Source organism: Mycteria americana, chromosome 14 (assembly GCF_035582795.1).
Source record: "Mycteria americana isolate JAX WOST 10 ecotype Jacksonville Zoo and Gardens chromosome 14, USCA_MyAme_1.0, whole genome shotgun sequence".
In the NCBI taxonomy this organism is placed as follows: Eukaryota; Metazoa; Chordata; class Aves; order Ciconiiformes; family Ciconiidae; genus Mycteria; species Mycteria americana.
Genome location: NC_134378.1, coordinates 15,936,154 through 15,959,834, shown reverse-complemented (window position 1 = coordinate 15,959,834; position 23,681 = coordinate 15,936,154). Strand labels below are relative to the sequence as shown.

At 48.5% G+C, this 23,681-nt stretch overlaps 1 protein-coding gene across 3 annotated transcripts; it reads right to left on the bottom strand.

Moving 5' to 3' along the window:
• Positions 1–1,434: 1,434 nt before the first annotated feature.
• LOC142417040 (DEP domain-containing mTOR-interacting protein-like) lies at positions 1,435–22,513 on the bottom strand. Of its 3 annotated transcripts, none has more exons than XM_075517328.1 (9): positions 22,138–22,513; positions 10,985–11,163; positions 7,687–7,810; positions 6,192–6,370; positions 5,378–5,563; positions 4,877–5,017; positions 4,477–4,547; positions 2,876–2,980; positions 1,435–1,696 (listed from the first exon to the last, which is right to left on the bottom strand). In XM_075517328.1, the coding sequence occupies exons 2-9, from the start codon at positions 11,019–11,021 to the stop codon at positions 1,571–1,573; spliced, it is 969 nt and encodes a 322-aa protein (XP_075373443.1). In that variant the 5' UTR covers positions 11,022–11,163; positions 22,138–22,513; the 3' UTR covers positions 1,435–1,570. The 3 variants fall into 3 exon arrangements, 2 of the variants coding, with proteins under 2 accessions (XP_075373443.1, XP_075373441.1); XM_075517326.1 differs by lacking the exon at positions 22,138–22,513 and adding an exon at positions 18,970–19,203; XR_012777872.1 differs by lacking the exons at positions 1,435–1,696; positions 22,138–22,513 and adding an exon at positions 18,970–19,203 and having other exon boundaries at positions 2,909–2,980; positions 4,477–5,017; positions 5,378–5,535.
• Between the last annotated feature and the right edge of the window lie 1,168 nt (positions 22,514–23,681).

Here is a 23,681-nt window from a genome sequence, read left to right as displayed (position 1 = left end):
AAACTTGGGGCCACCACAGATACCCAAGCCCTCCCTGAACAGATACACAACCAGAATTTAAAAAGCAAAAAGGCGGATGGACGCTGCTTTGTTTGGGCACTGAATGGCTAGAAATAACAACCGTGAGTATATTGACAAATGGTTAAAAAGATTGTCTGGTTTCACTTAGGGGCTGGAAGGACCCCAGTGGATTATCAATGCAAACATCTTGCTTGGACCGTGTTCCAGGAATGCTGTGCTCTAAGTAGTCCTATTACCTCTGCACCAGCGCTGGGGGAGCACATATCCCTTTATACCAAGGAAAAAAAAAGGCAGCCAGCAGTAATGCAATACCTAATATACAGCTGACACCACATTTTCCAAGAAAGTCAGCTCCCACTTTAACACAAAGCAAAATGACTATTTTTTTCGTTTGGAGTTTGGTGGGGGTTTCTTTTGGTTTGGTTTTTGTGGGTTTTTTTTTTTTTTTTTTTTTTTTTTTTTTTTTTAAAGACTTGGTTGGTGGCCAAAAGAGCTCCACTGAGGGACCTGCCCTAAGCAGGAGTGCTGGAATCATCCTGCTCTATGCACAGCATTGCAGGCTGAGCACAAGCAGGATGCTCTGTGAACTGGAAGGCAAGAAACCTCCCCAGGTTCTTGTTATTACCTGTTATTCTATATTTAGTTCACTTTCAGGGTAGTCTGCATATGAGTATTCTGCGTTGCCTGCAAATGCAGTCATCCTGGGAGCAGCAGGGCCCACAGGGGCTGGATTTTGGTGGTTTCACTCATTTCTTTTCCCTCCCAGAGGGAAACCCGGACTATGACCATTTCCTTATGGGCAGACACTGTTTAGGGTCTCTCCTTTCCCCCGCTGCCTCCCTTCACTAGGTTGGTAGCAAGGCTGTGATGTTTGGGACCTCTGCCTGGCTCCATGCCGAGGTGAAGCCGGTTCATGAATTTAAGCATTATTAGGGGGTGGGGGCACAAACAGCACAACCATGGAAGTCTCACCTTTTCAAGAAACAGCTGGGAAGAGCAACCAGTCCTGGCTGTGAGCGTGGCTAAGCCAAGGCAGTAGCAGGAGCCTTAGATTTTCTTTACAAGGAAGCATACATCACTGTATTCATTTCCTTATTTTCTTGACAGAGTCGATGGCACAGCTTATCGGGCCATCTGGAAAGCACATTGTGTTCTCGGTAGACTGCACAGACAACTCAGGGGAGCTCAGACGTACTCACTTGCTTGGTATCAAACTTCTTGCTGCTTACCAGCTTGTACCACCTGCCTTGCAGCTTGGCTGGGTGACTGCCTTGTTCTAAGGCTTGGCTTCATAATGTGATAAACTCTTCCACTGGCATTAAAAAGGAGCTGCAAGAGCTTAGACCCTCTCAAGATCAGGTAGAGCCACATATTTCAACAACATCAAAATCCGAGACTTGTCCATTAGAATGTATTTATTTGAAAATATATTTAAATGCCTGGCTAACATTTCACAGTGAATGGTCAAGCTTGGTCCCTCCCCACAGTCCATCCTTGCTTAGTGGAGCGTCCTGCCTTTCCAAACAGCAGCGGGATGAGACTCCTTCGCTCATTCAATGGCTTCCATGACTTCCATCACGAGAGTTCGTGGTCCTGTCATGATGAGGCTGCTGATGGTCTGATAGTCCAGGTGCAAAACATACATACCATTCACTGAGAAAACAAACTGGCACACCTGCAAGGAGAGGAAGGGCAGGTTACCTTCAGCCGATGTCTTCATGGCAACTTCTGCCCAAGACTGATCAGAGCCAGAGGCTGCAATGCAAATAACTCGCTACAAAATCCTGCAAACCCTAAAGCATTACCACTCCATAAGCTGCACTAATAATCACTGTGCTACGATCACTATATCATAAAAAAGGGACCAAAGGGATTTAGACTGTGAGCTAACAAAGAAAAAAAAGGCTCATTTATGAGCAGTGGTTCATTTCACAGATGGAAATGAGGCACAATATTAACATCTAGCAATTTGGTAGCAAATGATATTAGGTAAGGAGAAATTAACTGGGCTCTTGAGTAAATGAAACAAATTCATCCATCCCCTTCCAATCCTGCCTGAAGCAAACAAGGAGTCACACTCTGCCTCTGAAGAATCCCATTATTTCAAATATCCATGTGACTTTAGACTTATATCAGCTTGTAGAAATTACTCCCTCGCTGCTGGGGGTTTTATAGGGAACTGTGAAACTCAACATTTCTTTCATTCACGCCTAAAACTCTACACACAAAACCCATACATGCCTGGGTCTAGAATGAGTTTCAAGACCTCAGTTCATTTCACCTGAGCTGGAAATACTGGAAGTTACTTGATGAATCAAAGCAAGGCATCAGTCTAAGGTTATTAAGCTTTCATGCACATGGAAAATAGGTCCACACAGAACCACATTGTTAATAGCAGAGAAACACAAAATGCGTGACAGCTCCGGAGCTGTGAGAGCAGGTGATTCAGGATAAAGCTCTGCTCCGTCCCTGCTTCACTGGGGTTATATACACTTACTGAACTGGGAATTCTCTGCTTTGTTTTTAGCAGCTCCAACAGTTTCGACAGCTCCAAAGGCTCCCACAGGGACAGCTTAGTTTTGAAGGAGTTTTTTCAGTTTTAGCTGCCCACAGCCCCTGTGCTGCCCTGGCAAAAGGCAAATCCGCTGCCGTGCAGCCACAGGCAGTGCGCTTTGCCTGCAGAGAGCATCCTTCCCTCCGCCTCTCACAGCGCTGCCACAGCTCCCCGTGCCAACTCCATTGGACTGATCTCCACTGCAGGAGGTGGGATTCTCACGGAGGATGTGTTCAGCCCGAAAAGCTCAAATAGGACATAACTCCTGCCTCCTATTGAGTCACCATGAGTAAGCAGTACCTTCATCCCTGCAGCAGCAGCGGGTCCTCCTGGGTCCACTGCCTGGATGTGGCAAGGTCTTCCTCCTCGAACCACAAACCCCCAGCCCACCGCATCCCCCACAATCTACAAGCAGAACAAAAGGGTTTTAAAAACCAAGGAATGGGCTGGATAGAGGAGACGCAACAGTTCCTAGTGAGATGGAGAGCTCTGCTCATGATCCTAATCTCTCATGGGTGGGAGAGAAGGGGCTGTGCACCAAGTGAGATGCAGAACCACAGATTAATGGCGCTCTGCAAAGCTGCTTTCTGATTAATATTCCCTGCCAGCAAGTGCAGAAGAGTGAAGCACAGGCAGCATGAAGTTGAAGTGCAAGGCATGCACCAAGAGCGTGTTGAGAACATTTCCAGAGCACGCACGCAGTGCCTTTTCCTTGGCACAGGAGAGTGTTTCCAGGGTGGAAGTAGCCACACTTAATTTTTCCCACTCTGATCTCAGTCTGTCAGAGCAGTTTGCTGTATTACTGCGGCCATCTGATGTGACTAAAAGAGAAAAGGAATTCCCAAAAGACTTTGCACATTATCCATATAAATAAATAACAGCAACTGCACAGCTAAGCAGAAGGAAATGAGCCATGAAAGGCCCAGGCTGGCAGAGTTGAAGGGCAGGGCAAGAGCATTCAGGAGGAGAACGAACAGCACGTCCTCATACATGCCACACTACGCACCAGCTTTATTTTTCTTGTTCCTTCCCACCAATTTCTACAGCACAGTTAATTTGGGAACCTGATCCACAGCTTCTCTGTAACCCCACTTGTGTCAAACCAGTATGGCAAGACAGCCCTGACGCTTCCTAAACTGGCCACTGTGAGCTTCCCCCTTTCAGAGGCAGGCAGGAAAGGGCTGAGGAGTTTTACACAAAAATAAAACAAGCACGATGGGATCCGCAGGGCAGGAACTGTCTTGCAACATTCACACCCAGCACCCACCAGCCCTGCCTTGACCGGTCCTACAGCTTTAGAAAGAATTAGAAAAGCAAAAGCCCAATACTCAGGTTGTCTGCAGCACCCTGGAGATTTTGCAGTGTGTTTATTTTGTCCGTGAAAAAAGCCCATCATAAGAAAGGCAAGAGTAGCCCTCGGATGCTCCCCGTTCAGTGCTGCTCCATCAGATGCTGATGGATCACATCAACATACCTGATCTGCAGCAGGAACCTGAAAGATGCATAAAGCCACGCATAAAGGTGATGATATCTGTGTGACAGAGGATGAATGTCAAAGTCCCAACTATCCCAAGACTTGACTGATTCAGTTTGTCTTGGGGTTTGTATGTATGGAGTTGGATGAAACATAAATGGGAGTTTTTCTGTCCAGGAAACATTCTCTTTCCTGATCTACCCTTTAATATACATTAAACTAAAGCAGAGGCTGCGCACATTTTCACCCACAAGAATATCTGCAGACATTGATCCGCTGAGACTCACCAAGAAAGAGCCACGATGATGTGACATGCAATCAAAGTTTCAATATACAGAGGTCAGAGCAGCAGACAGAAAGCTATCAAAGAGCAGTCAGAGAGCTCAATACTGTTGGGTTAGCAATACCATTCGCTATGGTCACTCACAGTTAGCGTTTTCTTGATGTAGGGGGCCCCAGGGGACAGGAGCTCTTCATTGGTGACGGGTCTCTTTAACACTAGAGCAGAAGGTGACAGATCCCATCAGAATCAAGGGTTTCATACAGTAACGTGCATAACAAGGCGGCCTGGGAATTACCATGGGCTGGAGAATAGATGTTAGAGCCAGCCACAGTTACTGCACACAGAAATCTTTGCATCCATCTCGATGTTTTTCAAAACATTTGCACAACTTTTCAAACCAAGACTCAGAGGTGAGGCTGACCCTCTCCTCTTGCAAGTCACCACGGTGACAGGGGATGGGTTTGGACCTGAGGCTTGAGCTAGCCCATGCCCTGAAGGAATAGATGTATCCTGTGCAACCACAGGGCAACGCGGAAGCCCAGACCTGATTTGGGGTTGCACTCAGCCACGGGAGGGAACACCAACGTAGGAGTAGTGCTGAAGTAGGGGTTGGAGTTTCCAGCGAGGGAAGTGATGCTGCTCCTTCGAACCGCTGAGACAATTTTGATCTCCTTGTTGGTCTGGACTGAAAGAGGCAGAAATAACAATTACCCAAGGAAGGAACAGACTAGTATAAAATAACAAACTTCCCCCACCAGCCTGACCCACATCTGAAAGGTAAGCGTGCACTGAAGATGGCATTTGAGCTTAGAAGGAATAAAACTAGTCTCAAAGAAAACTCAAGAGCTGAGCTGATGGTAAGTTGAGTTATTTTCCTGGGATGAGGAGCTGTGATAGAGACTGCCACTGCATCATGACATCCACCACAAACCAGTGGGATGAGTGGTCACTTCATGGGATGCCTGGAGCAACACCCTCAGCTCTGGGATACTCTGGTAACGTAATCCTTGCTTTCACACCCCTCCATAAACACATCCACAGTTACCAGAAAGAAAGCTGGTGTTGCCTGGGTCTGGGTTGAGCTTGCGAAGACAGAAGGGGCTGTCCGGGCTCTCGGAGAGGGCGCGAGAAGAATTCTCGTTGAGTAACTCTGTGAGACGACGCCTCCGTCGAAAGTTGAGCCAGAATTGGTAGAGCATGTCGCTGTCAAAGAAGTGATGCCTATTGGAGACTGGGAGAGAACAGGGGAGGAAGAAGAAGCTGAGGGGGTGAGAAAAATATATAGCAAATATACTGAAGGGCCCAGATGAATTGCTTTTAATGCCTCTGTGTTCTACTGCAGTTTTTCTGACTGTTTGAGAACACTGCCTGCAGGGAAGGAGGAACAGCAGGGCCGCCTGCCCAAGAGGTGCCATCTCCCAGGGGTGCACCACCGAGTCACAGCCCTCCACCTGCCCCTGTCCCGAGACACTCAGAGGACTCCCTGCCTTCTGAATTGAAAGTTTCATTCCTGCAGATGGTTATGATCTCCAGCCAAGCGGAGCTGAACATCGCATCCTCACAACCCAGCCCTCCAAACCCAGGCGTGGATCCCAGTCCCTGCGGCCAGAGGCTTTGAAGAACTGAAGAGCAATAGCTCAGATTTCAACTCAAAGCCTTTGTGGGTGGTGGAAGATCGCTCCGGTTTCAAAGGTCACCAGCTCCAAACATAGAACTAAAAAGGCCCCATTGCCATCTCCAAGCGGGCACTTGACCAGCACTTGTTGCGTGACATGAATGGGGACTTGTTCCTAGCACAGCCTTGACAACTGCACTCATCTCTTGCTTTCCATCCCGGCTCCAGCCGGACCCTCACTCACCATGCTGAATGATCCCATGCTCCAGCAGCGCCCGTCCCAGCTCCACCGCTTCCTTTCGGTTCTCCGCCTCTCCCTCCTGAACAAGCCAGTCGATCATCTCACAGCCCAGGAAAGTCCTCTGGTACTTCACCGAGTTCTCCTCTCTCACCTTCAGAATTGACTCTTCCACGCTCACCAGCCTGGCGCAGAGGTGGGACAACGTTCCCGTGACGCTGTACAGCCCTGCCGTCCCGCGTGGGAGCCGCAGCCAGCCAAAGCAAGGCCAAGAGAAGCGGGCAAAGCGTTATACAGCCAAAACATTGCTGCCTGGGAGCAGCGGGAAGGGAGGGAGAAAGAAACGCAGAGCTGCAGTCAGGCACCTCTGTAAACCGTCCTCAAGCAGAGGAAGCAGCTTCAGTGGAATCAGTTCAGCTGCAACCTAAAGACCGCAGGGGAAAGCTAAGCAAGCAACCGAACGCACGCAACAAATGGCAGATAGGCCGAATTGATGGAGAAGGTGCGTTTCAGTAAACATATATTCAGTTTGCAGCATATATGAGAGCTAAATCCAGTGCCTCCACGAGAGGGTGCAGCGGGCTCAGCCATGAGATGTGCTGGGTGCTCTCGCCGGTCCCACGGCCACCACTGCCGAGCAAAAGCGAAGTACAAGGGATGCACGTCTGCCAGAGGGTCACGGAGACAGCCGAAATCACCGCCCCCCTGCCTGAAGGACTTCTCCCTCCGTGCCAGTTTGTGAATCTGATTGCCAGGGTTTGAGGATGGAGAAGATGTGAAGAGGCTGCTAAAGGAAACGGGTCCAGAGGGTGGTCTGTGGTTGAACCCAATCTAACAAAATGACTCGTGAGGTGCCTGGGAAGGTGGCTTGGATTTAGAATCAGAAACAATCAACACAAAGCAAGCTAAACGCTTGGAGATGGAGGGAGTTTTCTTTACTGTCTGAGAATTAGTTTTTCCGTTATAAATTTTTCAAATAGGCTAAGCGAGGTGCAGGGGTCCAGGCCCATGAGGGCCCTGAAGATCCTATAACCTGCTGATTCTGGTGGGACCCGAGTCCTACCAGTGCTGGTGGAAGCAGCTCACCCAGGGAGGCTGGGGAGTGCTGGGAACGGCCACTGGACGTGCCCATCCCGGGAGCACTCAAACCGCAGACTGGACCCTAGCGCTTCCCTGTACCAGATCCCAGAACCTGCACTTGGGTTGGAGCCCTTGAAAGCATCCATGAGTTCAGAGTACAGCTCCTGTCCCAGCCCCAAAGAGGCCGGTTGTCCTGCGGCTGCGACAGGGCTCGGGGAAAAAGCATTTCCCAATTCCAAGCATTGGAAAAAGCATTTCCCAAGCATTTCCCAATGCACAGGGTAGAGAGAAGGAAGAGAAAAGCCATCTGTAGCTGCGGCTCCCAGCTGCAGAGCATCACCAGCAAGCGCAGCCAGCAGACCGCGCTCCCAACGCCCCTTTGCTGAGAGTTATTTCGCAGGGGAAGGAAGGACTCACGTACTTCTCATAGAGACTCTGCCCTCTCATGAACACCTTCACGTCCTTACTGAGAGGGAAGGTCCCGTCATCCTTGCGGAAGCGGTACAGCAGCTTGGCATCCTTGTAGTCCGAGTGCTCGTCGCAGACTGAAAGGAGTTCAGAGCAGGGACGTCAGTGCTGCAGGCGTCTGTCAGTCCGTAAGGGACAGACAGAGCTGCGCAGAGCACAGACTCAGCAGGGTGTTACCTCCAGGGTAAAAGCTATAGGGGCTGCGTGCAATGTCCTTCGCTATGCCCCTCATACCACGTGGCAGCCAGCACCTGAGCCTTCAGTCCCTAAATTAGGTGCTTACGAATGCCTGCAGCCCGTGCTGGTGGGAGAGGTCAGTCCCACTGAACACACCCTGGGAAAGCTTGAGTTTGAGTCTACATTTTGATCCAGACACTAAAATGTTCATTAGAACAAACTGGGAAGTTTTTTTAGTTTGGGAGGTTTTTGTTGTTTTGGTTTTTTCTTTTTAAATTTAAATGTCGATGTTTTGGGTTAAGCTAAAAGAAAACAAACAGAATGGTCTCAATCGGCTTTTTTTAGAATGCTACTGCCATATGTAAGTAGACTTGGAGGACAGGAGGAAAAAAACCCCATACTGCATCCAAAACCCCATAAAATCACCTCTCCCCCTGTCGAAAATACTTGTAAGCTAAAATGTATAATGACACCAACCTTTCCACACCATTTTGTGCCAACCCTGCCCAATTCATTTGCATGGCAAACTGATCTCAGGAGAGAAGTTTTTCTTCAAAGCTAGGTGCATACAGCTGGAATAAATCAAATCTATAGGAAAAGCCTCAGTTTCATCTTGGGGATGAGCGCACGATCTGTAAATGCATGGCTGTTAAGTGCATGCAACATTTAGCAGGTCAATATTTGGGATACAGCTTTGAGATAAACTTGCCTGCAACACATTCCTAGACTACAAGTCAGAACAAACAAGCAAACAAACAAACCCAACGACCAAAAAAAAAAAAGAGCCCAAAAATCACAGTCCAGCTCTTAAATCAGTTGGCCTGCCTTTCTTCAGGTCCACCCATCTGAAGCAAGAAGAAGAAACTTCAGCGGTAAAAAAAAAACACAGAGTAAAGAATATGCCTGGAAAACAAAGCAAATTAGTCAAAGGGGAAAAAACCCCACAGACTTCCTTGCTAAAGTAACATAATCCGCTACAGTGAAATTCAAAAGATGTAAGGTATTTCTTGTGAAAATTTTAACACTTGTTCATTCTTCTGAGCAGACTGGCAAAATTTCATTCCCCTTCTTGTGAGCAGCTCGATACTAAAATCTGTCAGATTATCTGGAGTTCTTCATTCCTCCTGCGCAGTTGCCTTGGTGTGAAATCAGGACACTACAGCCCATGACTCATCAAGCAAGCAGGCAGGTCACGAAGGTTGTTTTAAAAGGTTCTTAACAACTCCAAGGAGCAACAGTTCAGATGTCATTGCAATCGGGAATCGAACATAAAACCTTACAGGACTGCGCCCGTAGAAAACCAAAGCATTTTTGCTATTTGAAGACCAATTTCAACGTGTTTCCAGCATGTAATAGAACAACAGCTCAAACCACATCAGACCGTTAAGAGGCAGCACAGACAACGATCTTCATGAGATAATTATCGTCTTCTGGATCCCAGCGGAGAAGAGGGCAAACAGTTTAGACAGCCAACTGCAAAGCACTTCGCACAGCGCTGCGGTTAGCAGGCAGCCCCGTTTCCATAGGACTAACGAAAATTAATGGTCACGAGGCAAGTTGGAAAGTCAACTTTGTGTCCTGCCAGGAATTATCACAGAAGCAGGAGGGGCACGTCCGCGATAAGCAATCAAAACAGCGCTGGTACCCAGTGCTGCACAGGTTTAATTAACTAATGCATTTATTTGAAACTGTGGGCTGGAGAGATGGAAAAATAATCAGTTTTAAGTGTTAATGGTTACTGAGAACTCACTGCTTCAGCTTTACGCTTTTGTGATAAAGCACAGCAGCAGTTTATTTTTATTCAAGGCAGCTTAATGTAAAGGGCATTAACCTCAGCAAGTAGCAGATGGCAACAGAGAGCGTTTGCATTGCAGTGGTCCAAGGCAGCTATTTCCAGACCCTAGAGAAGAGGGGGGAAGAGAGGGCTGAATTTGGTACGGTTGTCATCTGCTTCTGCCTCCTCAGCTTCACCCTCTCGTGACAAACTACCGCCCAGCTCTGGGTTACCAGAGCTCCTGTCCCGAGGACTTGGAAGCAAGAGAGCTCGGCCAAGAGCCAGCAGCTCAGCCGCAACCCTTCCCACCGAGGGCAGTGGTCTCCCAGGCCTGTTTGAAAATCCAGGACTTTTGTTCCTGACTGGGCCTGAAAATCACAAGGAGAGAAACAGCTCTTCGCTCACGTGAAGCGCTTGTTTCCCGTTGTTGTATCGGGACCAAGGGCTGGACCTTGGGGATTGCTCTGCAGCTCAGGGACAGGCACAGACCGCAGTACATGACCCGAGTTAATCCAAAACTGCTCAAAGTTCCAAATAATTTTTAAAAAGAACAAATCCTGAATACTAAGAACTGGACTTGAGCACCAAGCTGCCCCCCCCCCCCTTTTCTTTTCCCCCTCTCCCTCTTTAACAGGTTCTTTAACCTCTTTAACAGGTTCCACAGACAAGCCTTTGAAATGGCATCCACACTTAATTCCCAGGGGAGGCATTCCTACAGGATTGCTTCAGGCCCAGGTTTACAGGTACCAGATGACTTTTTGCTTTGAGTGGTGCTGACTCCACACCCCTACTTGTCCTGCCCCAGCATGGATGGGGAAACTGAGGAACGCTGAGCTCTTATGGTAAAAAATGAACGTTCCTGCAGATGTGGAGCATGTGTTATCATTCAGCTTCCACTTCTGCGTGACACAAACACGAGCTAGAGCAGCTTCTGTAAAAATATCCACCACCGGCTGCCGATGCAAGTGCTGTAGGGCAATATAGGTCAGGCCTTACTGAACTTGCTTTCAAATAAGAGCCACTTCAGGTGCTGTTTTACCAGTGCACAGCCCAAGTCCCTTTTCTGCGGGGCAGGGAACCGGCACATCCCCCAAAGCAATGCAGCTTCACACAGATCCAGCCTCATACAGCCTCATGCCTGCCCATCATCTCCCAGCTTCTCCAGGAGCCCTCATCCATCGGAGGGTTGTGAACAGGGACCTGACCATGCTTCCATATCCTGGGCTGATGGGCACATGTGGTGACCAGATACACAGCCACCTCCCTGGGGAGGCTCAGCAGGTAGCAGAGACCCACGCACCGTGATGGATGATGTAATGGTCCATTAGCTTCTGCATCAGGCGGATGCCCGTCTCTCGGTCCGGTGCTTCTTTGTGGTCGATCAACCAGTCTGTGAGCTCCTTCGCCACAAAGCAGTTCGGGTATGTTCGGAGGTGGTAACGTCTGTCCTTAATGAGCTTCCCATCGTGGAGGCGAAGCCTAGAGAGAAGGACAGCCATTGAGCATAGCTGGTGTTACAGGGGAATTTGGGTCTAATTTGGGTCCTCTGCCCAGCCTGGAGAAACCACTGATGATTTGGGACTTCTGGCAAGCACCCAGCGACTTACAAATTCAGCCAACCTTTGCAAGGCTGCACCAGTCAACCCTAAGGAGCCTCCCTTCATCATCCCCCTCTCTCCTACTATCGCTACACAGGTTATATAGCTGCCTGCACTGGACTTAGTCTGAACCATACATGTCTTTTGTTCTAAACAAGCCTCTAGAAAACAGACAGCAGCTACCTGAAGCTTGTGAAGAAGGGCCAAAACACACACAAAAAATAATAGTACACGTATTTGTCATCTTGGCGCGATTCTGTGTCTAGTTCTCCTTCCCCATAACCATGAAAGCAGGAACGTAGCTGCCCCAGGACAAAGTCTTAGCCATAGCTCAGGGTGGGAGCAGTAATGGCAGCACTCTTGCTTCTGCCTGTGTCTAAGAGATGAATGCCAGGTGGATCCCACGCACTGCCATGTACCCGCTAATCCACAGCAACAGCGGACAACAGTCTTGACGTTTTCTGGTTCAAACTGGGATAGACTGGGACAGAGTTTACCAGAACAACAAGCATCCTATCCTGAAAACCCTGACGTTATGGCTAGTCTGTGACTTCAATGGAAAGATATATACGAGTGAAGGTTACTCAGGTGAGTATGGCTTAGACTTTTAAAAGGACCTTAACAACCGAGCAAGCCACAAGGCACAGAGATCTTATGTGTTCAAGCCAAAGCCAACCCAGCCTGGCAGGAGATCTGTCCAGGAGCCAAACTTTTGCCCTGTAGTCATGACTGTTCCCAAAATACTAATCCTGGAAAATGCCCAGTGCGTGCAGCAGACTCAGAGGGGAGATGTTTAATTAGTATCTCTCCTGTAAATCCAGGATGCTGCTGGTTTCAAATTATTCATTTCCATTCACAGTTTTGCCCCAGGCCGGTATATTTTACAAAGGTATTAATCACTGCAGCCCTTCTTTATTTAATGCCTCACGTTCTTTTGTTCTTTTTGAAGGAGTTATGCGCACACCACATCATGTTGGACAACAGTTTCAGGCACCATATGAGAAGTTTTAAATATCCTAAAAATCTATCAGATAATAATGGATGAACCTATATTGTAGGATTTATAAATACCGGGGTCTCAAAAGTCTTAAGATAAAAAACTTTTGTTGAATGAAGATTTAGTAATTAATTGATGTAATTAATGCTCGGGCTACTATGAGTCAAAATAACTCTATATTTTCAGACCTTCTAGATCTGAAAATATAAAAACCAAAACCTAAACCAAAGATCCATGCAGAACCAGCCCCTGGTCTTGCCTTCGACTGGCCTCCCTCAAATACTGACGCCTATATTCAGCATTTTACTCTCTCTACCTGGAAGATTCATTCCTACAAGTGGCCAGCAGTCATTCCGCATATGGATTTTACCTGAACAGAACAGTCCACCCTACAACAGACAGCTGCCTGCTATTTTTAGAGTTTTTAAGCTTTTTCCTTTATTTCACGGTCCGCTGTCAACACGCAATCAGACCCAGGCAGCAGCAACTGCAAACAGAGAGGCTCCCCACCCCGACATCCCTCTGCTATGGGAGAGGACAAGCAGTCATTTCTTATATGCTTTCTTTCCTTAGTAATCAGCAAGTGGGATGCCACTTTAGAGGCATGTTTGGTAGAGATAAGAAACGTTTAACCAAGAGTACTCTATTGCTATCAAGAGTCTGCAGGAGTCTATGAAAACTATATATATACACACACACAGACCCCCCCCCCTTCACCCACAGTAATACATAGACCATAATCACACAAGGCCTGAATAGAAGCTGGTTGGGAGAATACTATTTCCCCTATAGGTCTTTTTTTATCACATTTCAGAATACTTCAGAAAATGCACAGACCTTGGGGGGGGAGGGGAAGAAAAGAAAAAAGATTTTCAGCAAACAATACTACTAAAACCTAGGATTTAAAAAAAAAAAAAAATTAAAAATACACTTATTCTGAAACTATTCTACTGGGAACAATTGCCAGGATAGGTATTAAGTGGTATTTAAGCGCCTCTGGAGCAGCAGTGTCTTGGACCTTCTTTTTTTTTTTTTAAGTTTGTGAAGAGTTTGCCCTCTTGCCCACAGAGCCAGGGCAGTGGAAGATGCACAGCTCGAGTGTCCTTGTGGTCTTTTCACTTTCCTCTTGTTTACTGTTTCCCATCAACTACGAGGAGACAAATTCTGTCCTTCAGACGCAGAAGGACGTAACACCAACTGCGCCTTCGAACAGCTCGGCTGACTCCCTCTATAAACCAGTCCACGTACGATGGTGCAAAAACAAAGCGAGTAAAACTATGAGTGGTCTGTAATCATGCTTCCAGATAAAAACATTTTAAGGAAGGATGTATAATGCAATACTATGAGTTTTCTAGATGCCAAAACCTATGCCATGTACATATTACTTCTTCAAAAGGAGAAAAAAAAAAAAGGCAGAATAACGCAAGGATAAAATGCTTGCTAGAACATGAGAATCGACTCTTATGAAACACTCCTCGTTTGGCAGTCGGTGCGCTGCTTTCACATGCATTTGCTTTGGGTGGGCTGCGTTGGGTAACCAAATTGTTTCTTTGTCAAGGTCACTACAAAGACATCATTATTCATCCTCTGTAACCTTGTTGAAAGGGAGATCTGCAGCAGTGTAAATAGAAGAGAGAAAAAAAAGCAAACCACAAACCTCTAGGGAATCAAGAGTTTAAGTCACTTCAGCTGTTACAAACACAACTTCCCTGCTCCTCTGGCAGGCCAGCGTTTTCCCAGCAGCGTTATGGACGTCCACTGCTGGAGAGCAACCCAAGGAGCTCCTCTCTTATTACTGCTGCGTGTTCACATTTCACGCAATTTCAGAAGAGAGTCTGAATCGGGGGCGTTTGCTGAAGCAAAGGGCTTTCTTGTATTGGAAAAGTTGCTACTTTTACTGTATCGTAGTTGCCCAGCCAGAGCAATCCCCAACGCGATAGCTGTTCTGCACCCAGAACTGGCAAATGCCTGCACGGAGTGGGACCGTCTCCCGGGGGTGCTCTCCATCACCTCCTACCCACGTAAACAGACCTTGAGCATCTCAAATGCCAAGGTGGATCTTTCAAGGATATTAACTCCAGTTCGCATTCCCACAGCAGTTAAGTACAAACGAATGGCCCTGCGTCACCCAAAGGATCTTTTCTAGTCCTGTCTTTACAGGAAAAAAAAAAAAAAAAAAAAAAAAAAAAAAAACCAAAACCACCACAAAAAAACCAAACAACTAAGTGCTCAGTAAAAGGCAGCAACAGCCACAACAGCATATCTGCAAAACAGCTGCTGGAGAGGCACATTCAGGCAAAACAACCACCGCAAACAGGCTCAACAAAACCCAGTTTGCTGCACTCCCAGTCTGCAAAAGCACCAGTACATTCCGGGGGAGCGGGGAGAGCTTTGCACGCCTGTGGCAGCCCAAAGCAGCACAGAGATTTTTTTAATTTTCCTACTTGTATTTAAATGTGTGTATAGGAAAACAGGACTTAAATCTCAAAAAGAAATCCTGGCAAGCACAAGTCTACTTCCCAGTCCTCGCTTTCACCAGTGCTGAAAATTTAATAACAGGCTTTTTAAGGTCATTCTGATCATGTAGTCTCATCTTCTGAATAACGTTCACCTGGTGACTGCCACGTCAAGCAGTGTCCCACGATTCCTCCAGGAAGACATCCCCACTTCAAGAGATCCAAGTTCAGCAGAGAACCACCAAACCTCCTGTGGACCCAAGATTTTTGGCCAGGAATACAAATTTTGGCATTTTCAGCTACACACCTTGAAGTGAGCCCAATTTCCAGAGCATCAAAATATGAGCACTTTATTTAAGAGCATCTCAATTTGAGTATCCAAACAGAACACTCAGCACCTTTGCAAATTTTGGACAGTAGCTGAAATCACAATTTTATTCTTCATCGGAGAAAACCTTCCTTTTCCTCTCCCTGTTTCTACCCAAGACAGAAATTTGCCAAGTACATTTTACATTTAAGAGTGATTAATGCAGCTTAACAGAGTTATTAATGAACAGCTGGTTCACTTGACCATGAGGAATACCCAGAAGAGAGTGCCCAAGGACTTGTCTATACTTGAGAAACTCAGATTACAGTAGGGTGTGAATTCAAAGCGCGGTAGCTGTTCCAGAATACCTCTGTGCGGATAAGCCATTTGTTGCAATTAGAAATGACTAATTGGGCCTCTTTTACAGAATGCCACACATTGGAACACACAACACCCAGTAAAACTAGTGTGATTTTCATGCAAGTTTATATGTCTGAAACAAAAAGACCGACAGCAGGAGATGTGAGGAACGAGCCTGAGACAGCAGCCCTCTCAAACCCAAGATGAAAATATCAGTGGAAATTATTATCTTTGTCTTTTTGATGGGGAGAGAGTCAAGACTCAGAACTCCTCTTCCTCCTCCATGGACTAGAAAGCACCATCCCTGCGGAAGCGAAGGGACCCTGGCAGACAGACAGACAGCCCGAAGCACAGCATCCACTCTCCCCTCGATTCCTTTAGGATCTGTTTTGTTCCTGGCCGTCCCCACGAAGCATTCCCTCACCCCTCACTTGTGCAGCTATTTCTGGCTGGGAAACGCATCCTGACACTGAACAGATTCATCCCCCCGGCCAAACCAAACTCAGAGGGATTTGCAAACTTGCTGGGAAGCCAAAGAACTGTAAAGATGAAGCAAAGGTTTGTTTGGTTAAATACAATAGCAGGGAGGCAGGGCAGGAAGCGGAGAACAGGGAAAAACAAATGTTTGAGATTTTATGTAGATACAACAGTGTTATTTGCTGATTGAGGTTTACAAAGTCAGGGCAGACCGGAAGGCTCCTTTATATGCTTCTTTATTCCTTACCTGGGGAAAAGCAGGGGAGCACAACGTGGACATTGAGCCCTGCCCCATCTGCTGTTGCCTGAGATATCAACCAGCCTCCCTGCCTCAGTTTCCCCATTGCTACCTATTGGACATCCAGGCCCCAGGAGGATTCATAGCACTAACTCCTTACCTGCCAGGCTGTAAGATTCCCAAAATACAGAAGAGACTCGAGCACTCGGCGTGCTCTGCTCTGCACCACTCAATTCTCCTTTCAGCCAGACGAGCTGGCAGGGAAGGAGGAGCCCAGCTGCAGGCTGGTGTCCATCTCCTCACCCTCCTCCCCAGGTTTTACACCCCGTGCTGCCCAGCAGCTCCTTCCAGTCTTTCTGCACTGGGGCCAGGCTCCTGCCCAGACCGAACCAGAAGGATGCGACTGCTGTGCGCCAAGCCACCAGCAAAAGGACCCACCTCTCCGTCACTGCGAGCGCTGGGTACTCTGGGGTCCTTCCTTGGCATTTAGACCTGTTACTCACAGACACAGCTGCAGAAGAGAGCAGTCCTGCTGGATGAAAGCCGCCTGCTCTTCTCCACGCAACAAAGAGCTTGAGCCTTTCAAGAGCAGGTCAGGGGCGTGAAGCAGTCAAGGCCGCCCAAAGGCAGATCGGGTCTGCTCCCTGCGCTGCAGTGTTTGCAAAACAGCACGTGTCTCCCAGCATCGCGGTTTTAGCGAACGCCAGCCTCCGAGGTGAGAGCTCTCACCTCTTCTCTCCACTCGTACGCGCTTCCTACCCCTCCTATCACCCCTTCCAGCAGAGATAACCTGCATCAGGTTCACCCTGGGGTAGCAAACTGAACAGGAGCAAGCAGTTCAAGAGTGCAACCTGCTGCGACGGGCTTGGTCTGAAACCTCCCAGCTTTTGGGAGCTCCCTAACCAGGAAACTCCAAGGCATTCCAGCTGTGGGGGCGGGGTGGGGGAAGATGGGTGCCCCAGAAAGTACATATATTTGGGATTTTCTATTCAACTTTATCCCAGTCACACTAATGGAAAGATATTCCCTCCCTGCACAAACTTGGCCTCCCTTCAGGCTTTTAGCATCCTTTTGAAAGGCTCAGGGTACATTCACACTGACAACAAGGAGTGAAGTTTCCGGACAAATGTTGAGAGAAAAAAATGAGTTGGTATTATTGGTTTTCAGAAGAGTGTAACATTTGTACTATGCCTTTACCTTGCTTATAAGAACTAGCATAGTGTGCAGTACACTAGAAGAGCTCTGTTCACAAACAGCTTTATTGTACCCCCCTCTCCTCCTTTCAGCCACAATCACCAGCTGGTCCAGGATCTGACATGCTCCTGTCCTGCAAAAGGCGTGAGGAAGCCACATTGTGCCCCTTGCGTGTGCACTGATGAGTTTTAAGACAATTTTAACATTTTCTCTCTGAATACTTGACCTCCTCCTTTGGCCCAGGCTATAGGACCCATTTTAAACCTCAGTCACTCCAGAGGAGTAAAATACTGGAAGTATAAATATGAATAAGCCTGCCCTGCCCGCAAGATGGAAGAAGTCATAACTTTATGTCTCTTGCACTGAGTTATTGAAATGAGGCAAGTCACTCTTAGATCAGCTGCTGCTTTTCCCTATGAGAAAGTTAAGCTCGTTTTCAAAGCCCTGCTTGCACCATGGACTGCCAACATTGCAAAGGCAGAAAGGTTGATGCAGCCTCCGCCCCCAACAGCAGCTCTCGCAGTCACTACCTAAGGAAAAGATTTAATTTCTGGAGCTAGGACAGTAATATTTCTGAAAGACAATGGACTGGAAATGTGGCTAACCATCACTACATATTTAAAATCCAGCCACTTTGGCTGTGTTTTCAAGATAGGGCCCTAATCCTCAGCTGGAAATTATCAATCCTTGATACAGTACAAACAATAAAGCTAAGGCTAACATGACTCACTGAGAATGGACAACATAGCAACACAGAGCTAATTTTAGGATGGTAGCAAACTTGGGCTCTGGGCTCTTTACATTATTCAAGGATATTTTTCCTATTTTCCACCCACATTTCAAAACAAAACAGAATGGCTCCAGATACAAACAAGCAAACTCTGCTCAAGGGCTAGAAAAGCCTACAGTCGCATGCTTAGAAGAAAGGGGGGGGAGGATTCTGACCCCAGATACACAAGGAACAGGTTTTCTCAGCCACACAGGTTTTCTTTTTCATAGGATTCATTTTTGTTCTTTTTCATAGGATTCATTTTTATTCTTTTTCATAGGAAAATATATTTCTGTCTTCGTAAGAAAAAAACCTCAGAAGTTGCTCAAGAACCAGGACTACAAACCAGCAGAAGTTCCCAAAAGTGACTTTCAAGAGAGGGGAGACCCTACATGTTGCTGTGCAAAACAATTCAGGTGCATGGCACCCATGGGACGACCTCCCAAATCACCCCCAAAAGTCCGAACGCCCCCGGAGGGGCTGGATGGATGTCCCCATCCAGCCAGGGACCAGGGACCTTGGGGAGGCTGCTCAGTGTCACCACATCAGGCTCTGGGTTTAGGGGAGGATGCAAAGGGATTAAAGAAACCTGTTGCCATCTAAAACCACCCGCCGGTCCCCTGGCACCTGGAGGTGGAGGGCAGGAGATGCCCAGAGAGGAGCAGCAGGACAAGGTAGCATGGGAAAAGACCTGGTTCACTGCTGGTGTGGTGGGTGAGGGAAGCATCAGCAGATACTGGGGAAGGGGAGACACTAGCACCTGGGGGGGAAAGCGCTTGCTCAAGGACAAACCTCCGAGCCTCCTGCTAGCGGCGTGCAGCCCAGAGCCCCAGGAGCTACCCAGGCACAGCCCTGCCCCAGCCTGGAGGAGGTCCCCATCACCTCCTACCTCAGTTGCTCTCCAGCAATCATCACCTCTGCCCTGTAGTGCTGCTCTGTGGCTTTCTTCTTCAGGCTGTTGCTCAGGCTCTCCATGCCGGGCTGGAGGCGGGCGGCGGTGGGGCGATGGGCCCGGGCTGGCAGGGAGCGCCGGGGGGCCCCGCACACCCCACGGGAGGCGGGCGGCCAAGATGCTCGGCCCAGCGCGGTCTCCAGCCCGGCTGGCAAGGTGCAGGTAGGCAGCCTGAAGTTGCCGGCTCCAGCTCCCCGCCTCTCCTTCCCTCTCTGGAGTCTCCGGAGGAGGAGCCTGCTGCAATCTGATCCGGGCTTCGCTGGTTCCTCACCCGCTCGTCTGCAGCCAGGCTCCGGCTGAGGGCCGGGAAGGCGCAGGCTGGGGACGGCGACCTTTCCGCTTGTTCTGTGCGGATGACTCCAGCGGGCTCCGGGCACACGCGGGCTGTAGGATGAGCGCTTTGAGTAGCAATAAGACGGACAAGGCACTTCCTTCCTTATGCTGTAGCTTTCCTATGAAGGGTTCGAGATGTGCCGTTCCCCGATGCGAGCCCTCTGGCTTGCTCCCAACCTCTTCCCCAGCGGCTCTCCACCTCTCCCCAGAGCGGGCTGCATCCAACACCGTGGCCAACACTTGCTAAAAAGTGGGCTCAGAGCAGCTTGAGCCCTTCCTCATTGTAGCAGCCATCGCAGGTTGGTCGGATGGAGCAGCACAGGCTGTAATTAGCAAGAGCTGGCACTGATGAGCCTGGGACTCCGCCAGTGCCAAGCTGTTTGCCTGTATGGTGCTACTAGCTACAGCCTTTAAAATCCATCACCAGGCATTGATACCTACCTCACTGATACCAGTCATTTCCATTATTGGAGATATTTTCTGCAAGCCAGAGCTGACCTGAAAGCGATGGTGTTCAGCAAAGAAATAGGCAGAGAAACTGGGATGTGGAGATGGTTAGTTACATCCATCATTACCATCAGATGCATGTGCAATTATATTTCCAGTAGTTAAAGTAGGAATGAAAAATACTGGCTGGCATAAAGGACCAAACCTCAGAAACGCCAAAGAGGGAGGAAACCTACCAAAAGAGAACGTGGAGAAGATGGGGGCGAGGGAAGGGAAGGAAATTGTATCAGCTAGGGAGATTCTGCTTCAACTCGAAGCCTAATAAAGCTGCAGTAAACTAAATGCTGTCTTTACTTAGATCATCTTTAGCAGGAATTCATCAGCCAGCAGCTAGTTAGCCAATATCCTCATCGGCACAAGCAGACCCTTCCAGGCTTACATTCCCCCTACGCTATAATATCGCTAAATCAAACAAACTCAGGTTAGCGTTTCAAGAAGCGCAGCACGCAGCGGCCAGGGCCAAGGTCCGAAATCAAAGGCAGACCTGTGTGCCTCCTGCCCTGGAGGAGCAGCGAGCTGGCACGTGGGACCACGCAGTCTTGGCACTCCCAAACAAGCTCAGTGTCCTAAAACACAGCTCGCTGCCTGTGGTTGTAGGACAGCAGGCAAACAGAGGAGGACCAGCTTTTGCAGACTGCCTGCCATCCTGGCTAAGCTGGCCCGGGGCTGTCTGTGCCTCCAGTGTCTTCCTTACCTTTTGTGACCTCTCTCCCAAAAGCAAATCGTTGAAACGCCTTCCTTTTGTCACAGAGTCGTGAGGAGTGAGATTTTAGATGGTGATAGCTGGGCTCCTGGATTCCTACGAGGTGGATGCTGAAACATTTCAGAGGGGAAAACAGATGCCTTGCAAGCTCTTCAGAGCCCAGGCTGGGGTGCAGAGCCCAGTAACACCCAGCTGTTGATATGGTCCCTGACAAATACTGCTAATTATTGCCAAGTCAGGAAGGGATTTTCATACCATCCCAGGAGAGACCCAGCTCTTGTGTCTGCTGTTCTGTAGGTGCCAAGGCACATCTTTACAAGGGCCGAGTAGGTGCCGTGCAGCTCGTTCCTCAGGGTGCAGTTTGCATAATCACTTTGCTGAGGGCCATAGGTGCTGTTGATCTCTCATCTGGCAGCCACCTTCTCGCTGCTTGGATGGCTGCGAATGTGCCAACTGATACCCTCTAGGTTTTCTGCCCCATAACAGAGCCCTACATCAGGTTTTCACTGATTTGCACGAGTTGTTCCACCACGTCTGTATCCTTTCTGTTGATCAGGATGCAAGCACAGGCTTTCGCGCAGAGGGTACCATTGCCCACCTGGCTGGGACAGGCACCTGACACCATGAGACACATCAGTACTGCTGTGCAAGCATTCAGGGTCTGCATTGCCCATTTCCAGGTAGCCAAGTACAAAGCATAGTCTGAGCGGAGGGGGAGAAGATGGGAAAAGATGTTTCTGCACATGCAGAGATGGGGGCAGAGCAAGAAGGAACAGGCGACACAGGGTGAAGGCACCCCTGTAGCTGGAGATACACTGGTCTTCCTCTGGCCAGCATCACCGCTGGCTCTCTGCTGATGAAGCAGCAGCAGAGGTGTAGCTAGTGAGGCTGAACAAATCTCCGTCTCAGTGAGCCTGTCCAAGTGAAACAGCCGCTGCAGCCCGGCTGTGTGGAGAGCGACAGCGATGGGCTGCACCAACAAGGATCCTTCTATCCAGGCTCTCCTGGAGCATACTCTCTCCCGTGTCCTGCTGATCACGCCGTGCCATGAATGCAGGAAAACAGGCTCCCCTTGTGCGCACACAGGCTCAGCCGGCAGTTCACGGGCTGTCTCCTGGAGTCCGCTCCGACGTCGCTGATGCTGGTGTGCCTGTTCCAGCCCCAGCAAAAGGGCCTTTAAGGTGCTCCCAGGGCAGGCAGGGCTTGTCCCTGCCCAGCACTGCAGCATCTTTCACTGGTAACATGAATGCATGCCATTCCAAAAGAGCTCCCCCAAACCTGCCCATCCCATCACTCCCCCCATCACAACATGGGCACTGTGTTCATCCTCAAAGCTGAAATCCAGCTCTCATCCACCACTCCCCAGGCCATCCAACCTGCAGAGCCACCACAGACCCTGTCCTTTCTCCTAGCCCGTGGCTACTTTGGAGTTTGCCTAACAACAGCACCTGCAGGCAGCTGCTTTCCTGCACCCACTGCGCGCACAGGGCTGCTTCCCATGGTAGAAACAGTAGCACAGAGCCAGAAGCAGAATGGTCTTAAGGTTAATGCCACCTCATTACCAGCATGATGGGTTGAGAGGATTCACCTGCTGTTCTGGCCGGTCCCACGACCGCGTTCTCTCACTGCGGAGGTGCACAAGAGACCAGGGGTTCCCCCTTTGCTTTCTTTCTGGGTCTGCTATTCTTCACTTCAACTAGGGAGAAAGTGCTGCTGTTTTATTCATTGGGTATTAAATGTCTTCCTAAAAAAAAGAAAAAGGAGAGACTATTTAAAGTGAAGCTCCAAGCCCAAGAGTGAATATTTTGCTGTTATAGTAACAAGGTAAAGGATCTCAGCTCTTGCCCACTCCTTTCATGAAAAACACAGGAGGAAAAAAGCTTATTGCTTCCATAAATAACCTTGTAAAATGTACCCTTTAAATTAGACATTAATGTTTCTACTTAAGGCACAAAAACAAGGAAGAGAAGCTACTAAAAATATATTATCTTCCCTCTTCAAGCCCTGAGAGTACTCAGTCAAGGGAGCAGAGGGAGGGCATGGCAGCCGGTGATGTCCAGGTCTGCTGAGGATGGCGGAGCCATGCTCAGGAAGCTGCCTGTGGGGGTGATGGGCAGCCAGATGGACTAAAGCTTCTCACCAGGGGACAGAGGGCCACTGTAAAATTACACCTGTTATAGAGAAGGTGACTATGGAGTAGTTGGTCTCTACAAGGACCAGGGCCAAGCTCATAAAATGAGTCAGCAGGCTTGAGACAAACTATAGGATTTTTTCCCCTTCACCAGCATAAAATTAAATTGTGCAATTTATCACCACTGGATATTAAGCCTCAAAATCTAAATGGATTAAAAAAAGAGATTAGGTAAATTCATAAAGGCCAGGTCTTGGTATTGAAGATGGTAATCCAGATGCTTACTTCTGTATTCATTGCTGGAAGCTGCACGAATATGTTAGTGGAGGGGTTACTCACCATTTCTTATCCTCCTTCCCTGGCATCTGCTACTGGTCCACATCAGAGCAAGGATCCAGGCCTGGAGGAACTTCTGCTCTCCTCAGCCCAGCATTCTCAGTGTCACAACCTTGGGGTTTTACACTGGCATTTACGGGGAAAATTATCTCATCAATTCAGGAGAAAAGGGATGTTAAACCAAAACCAGGCGGGCCCCATGCTCACAGCACCCAGTTCTTACTTAACCTCAGGAGTGTCCTTTGCAGTTTTGACACCTTTCCCCCAAAGCATTTTGCATCACTGAAGGGAATAGACACCGAGCAAGCTGCTGTTACGTCCATCCTGGAGGTGACAGCATTTCAGGGCTGACATATCCCTAGATATGTCTTCCGCACTCCCCATACATGCAGGGATTCATTAGATTTAATTAGTTATCAGCTAGATCTACAGATGAAAGGTGCTATTCATAGTGTGGCTTTGGAGTCCAAGGCTACAATGAATATGCATACAGCACTGCAGTCACTTCATCTAGGTTTCCTCTCCAGAGGAACTGTAGCGTCTGGATTTTTCTATTTCAATAGATTAGCAAGTTGTTTGACGCATTAAGTATTCAGAAAAGATAGAGGCACTTCTGGGTACAGCCAGTTCTCTTGGTTT

Bases quoted from the DNA above. Each gene is read 5' to 3' on its own strand.
- LOC142417040 (XM_075517326.1), bottom strand. From the start codon at position 19,055: ATGGAGAGCCTGAGCAACAGCCTGAAGAAGAAAGCCACAGAGCAGCAC. The intron at 7,811-10,984 runs GTGCGTGGGTCT...AACTCCTTTCAG, and splicing joins CCATTACATCATCCATCACG to TCTGCGACGAGCACTCGGAC. The intron at 5,564-6,191 runs GTGAGTGAGGGT...GTTCTCTCCCAG, and splicing joins GCATGGGATCATTCAGCATG to TCTCCAATAGGCATCACTTC.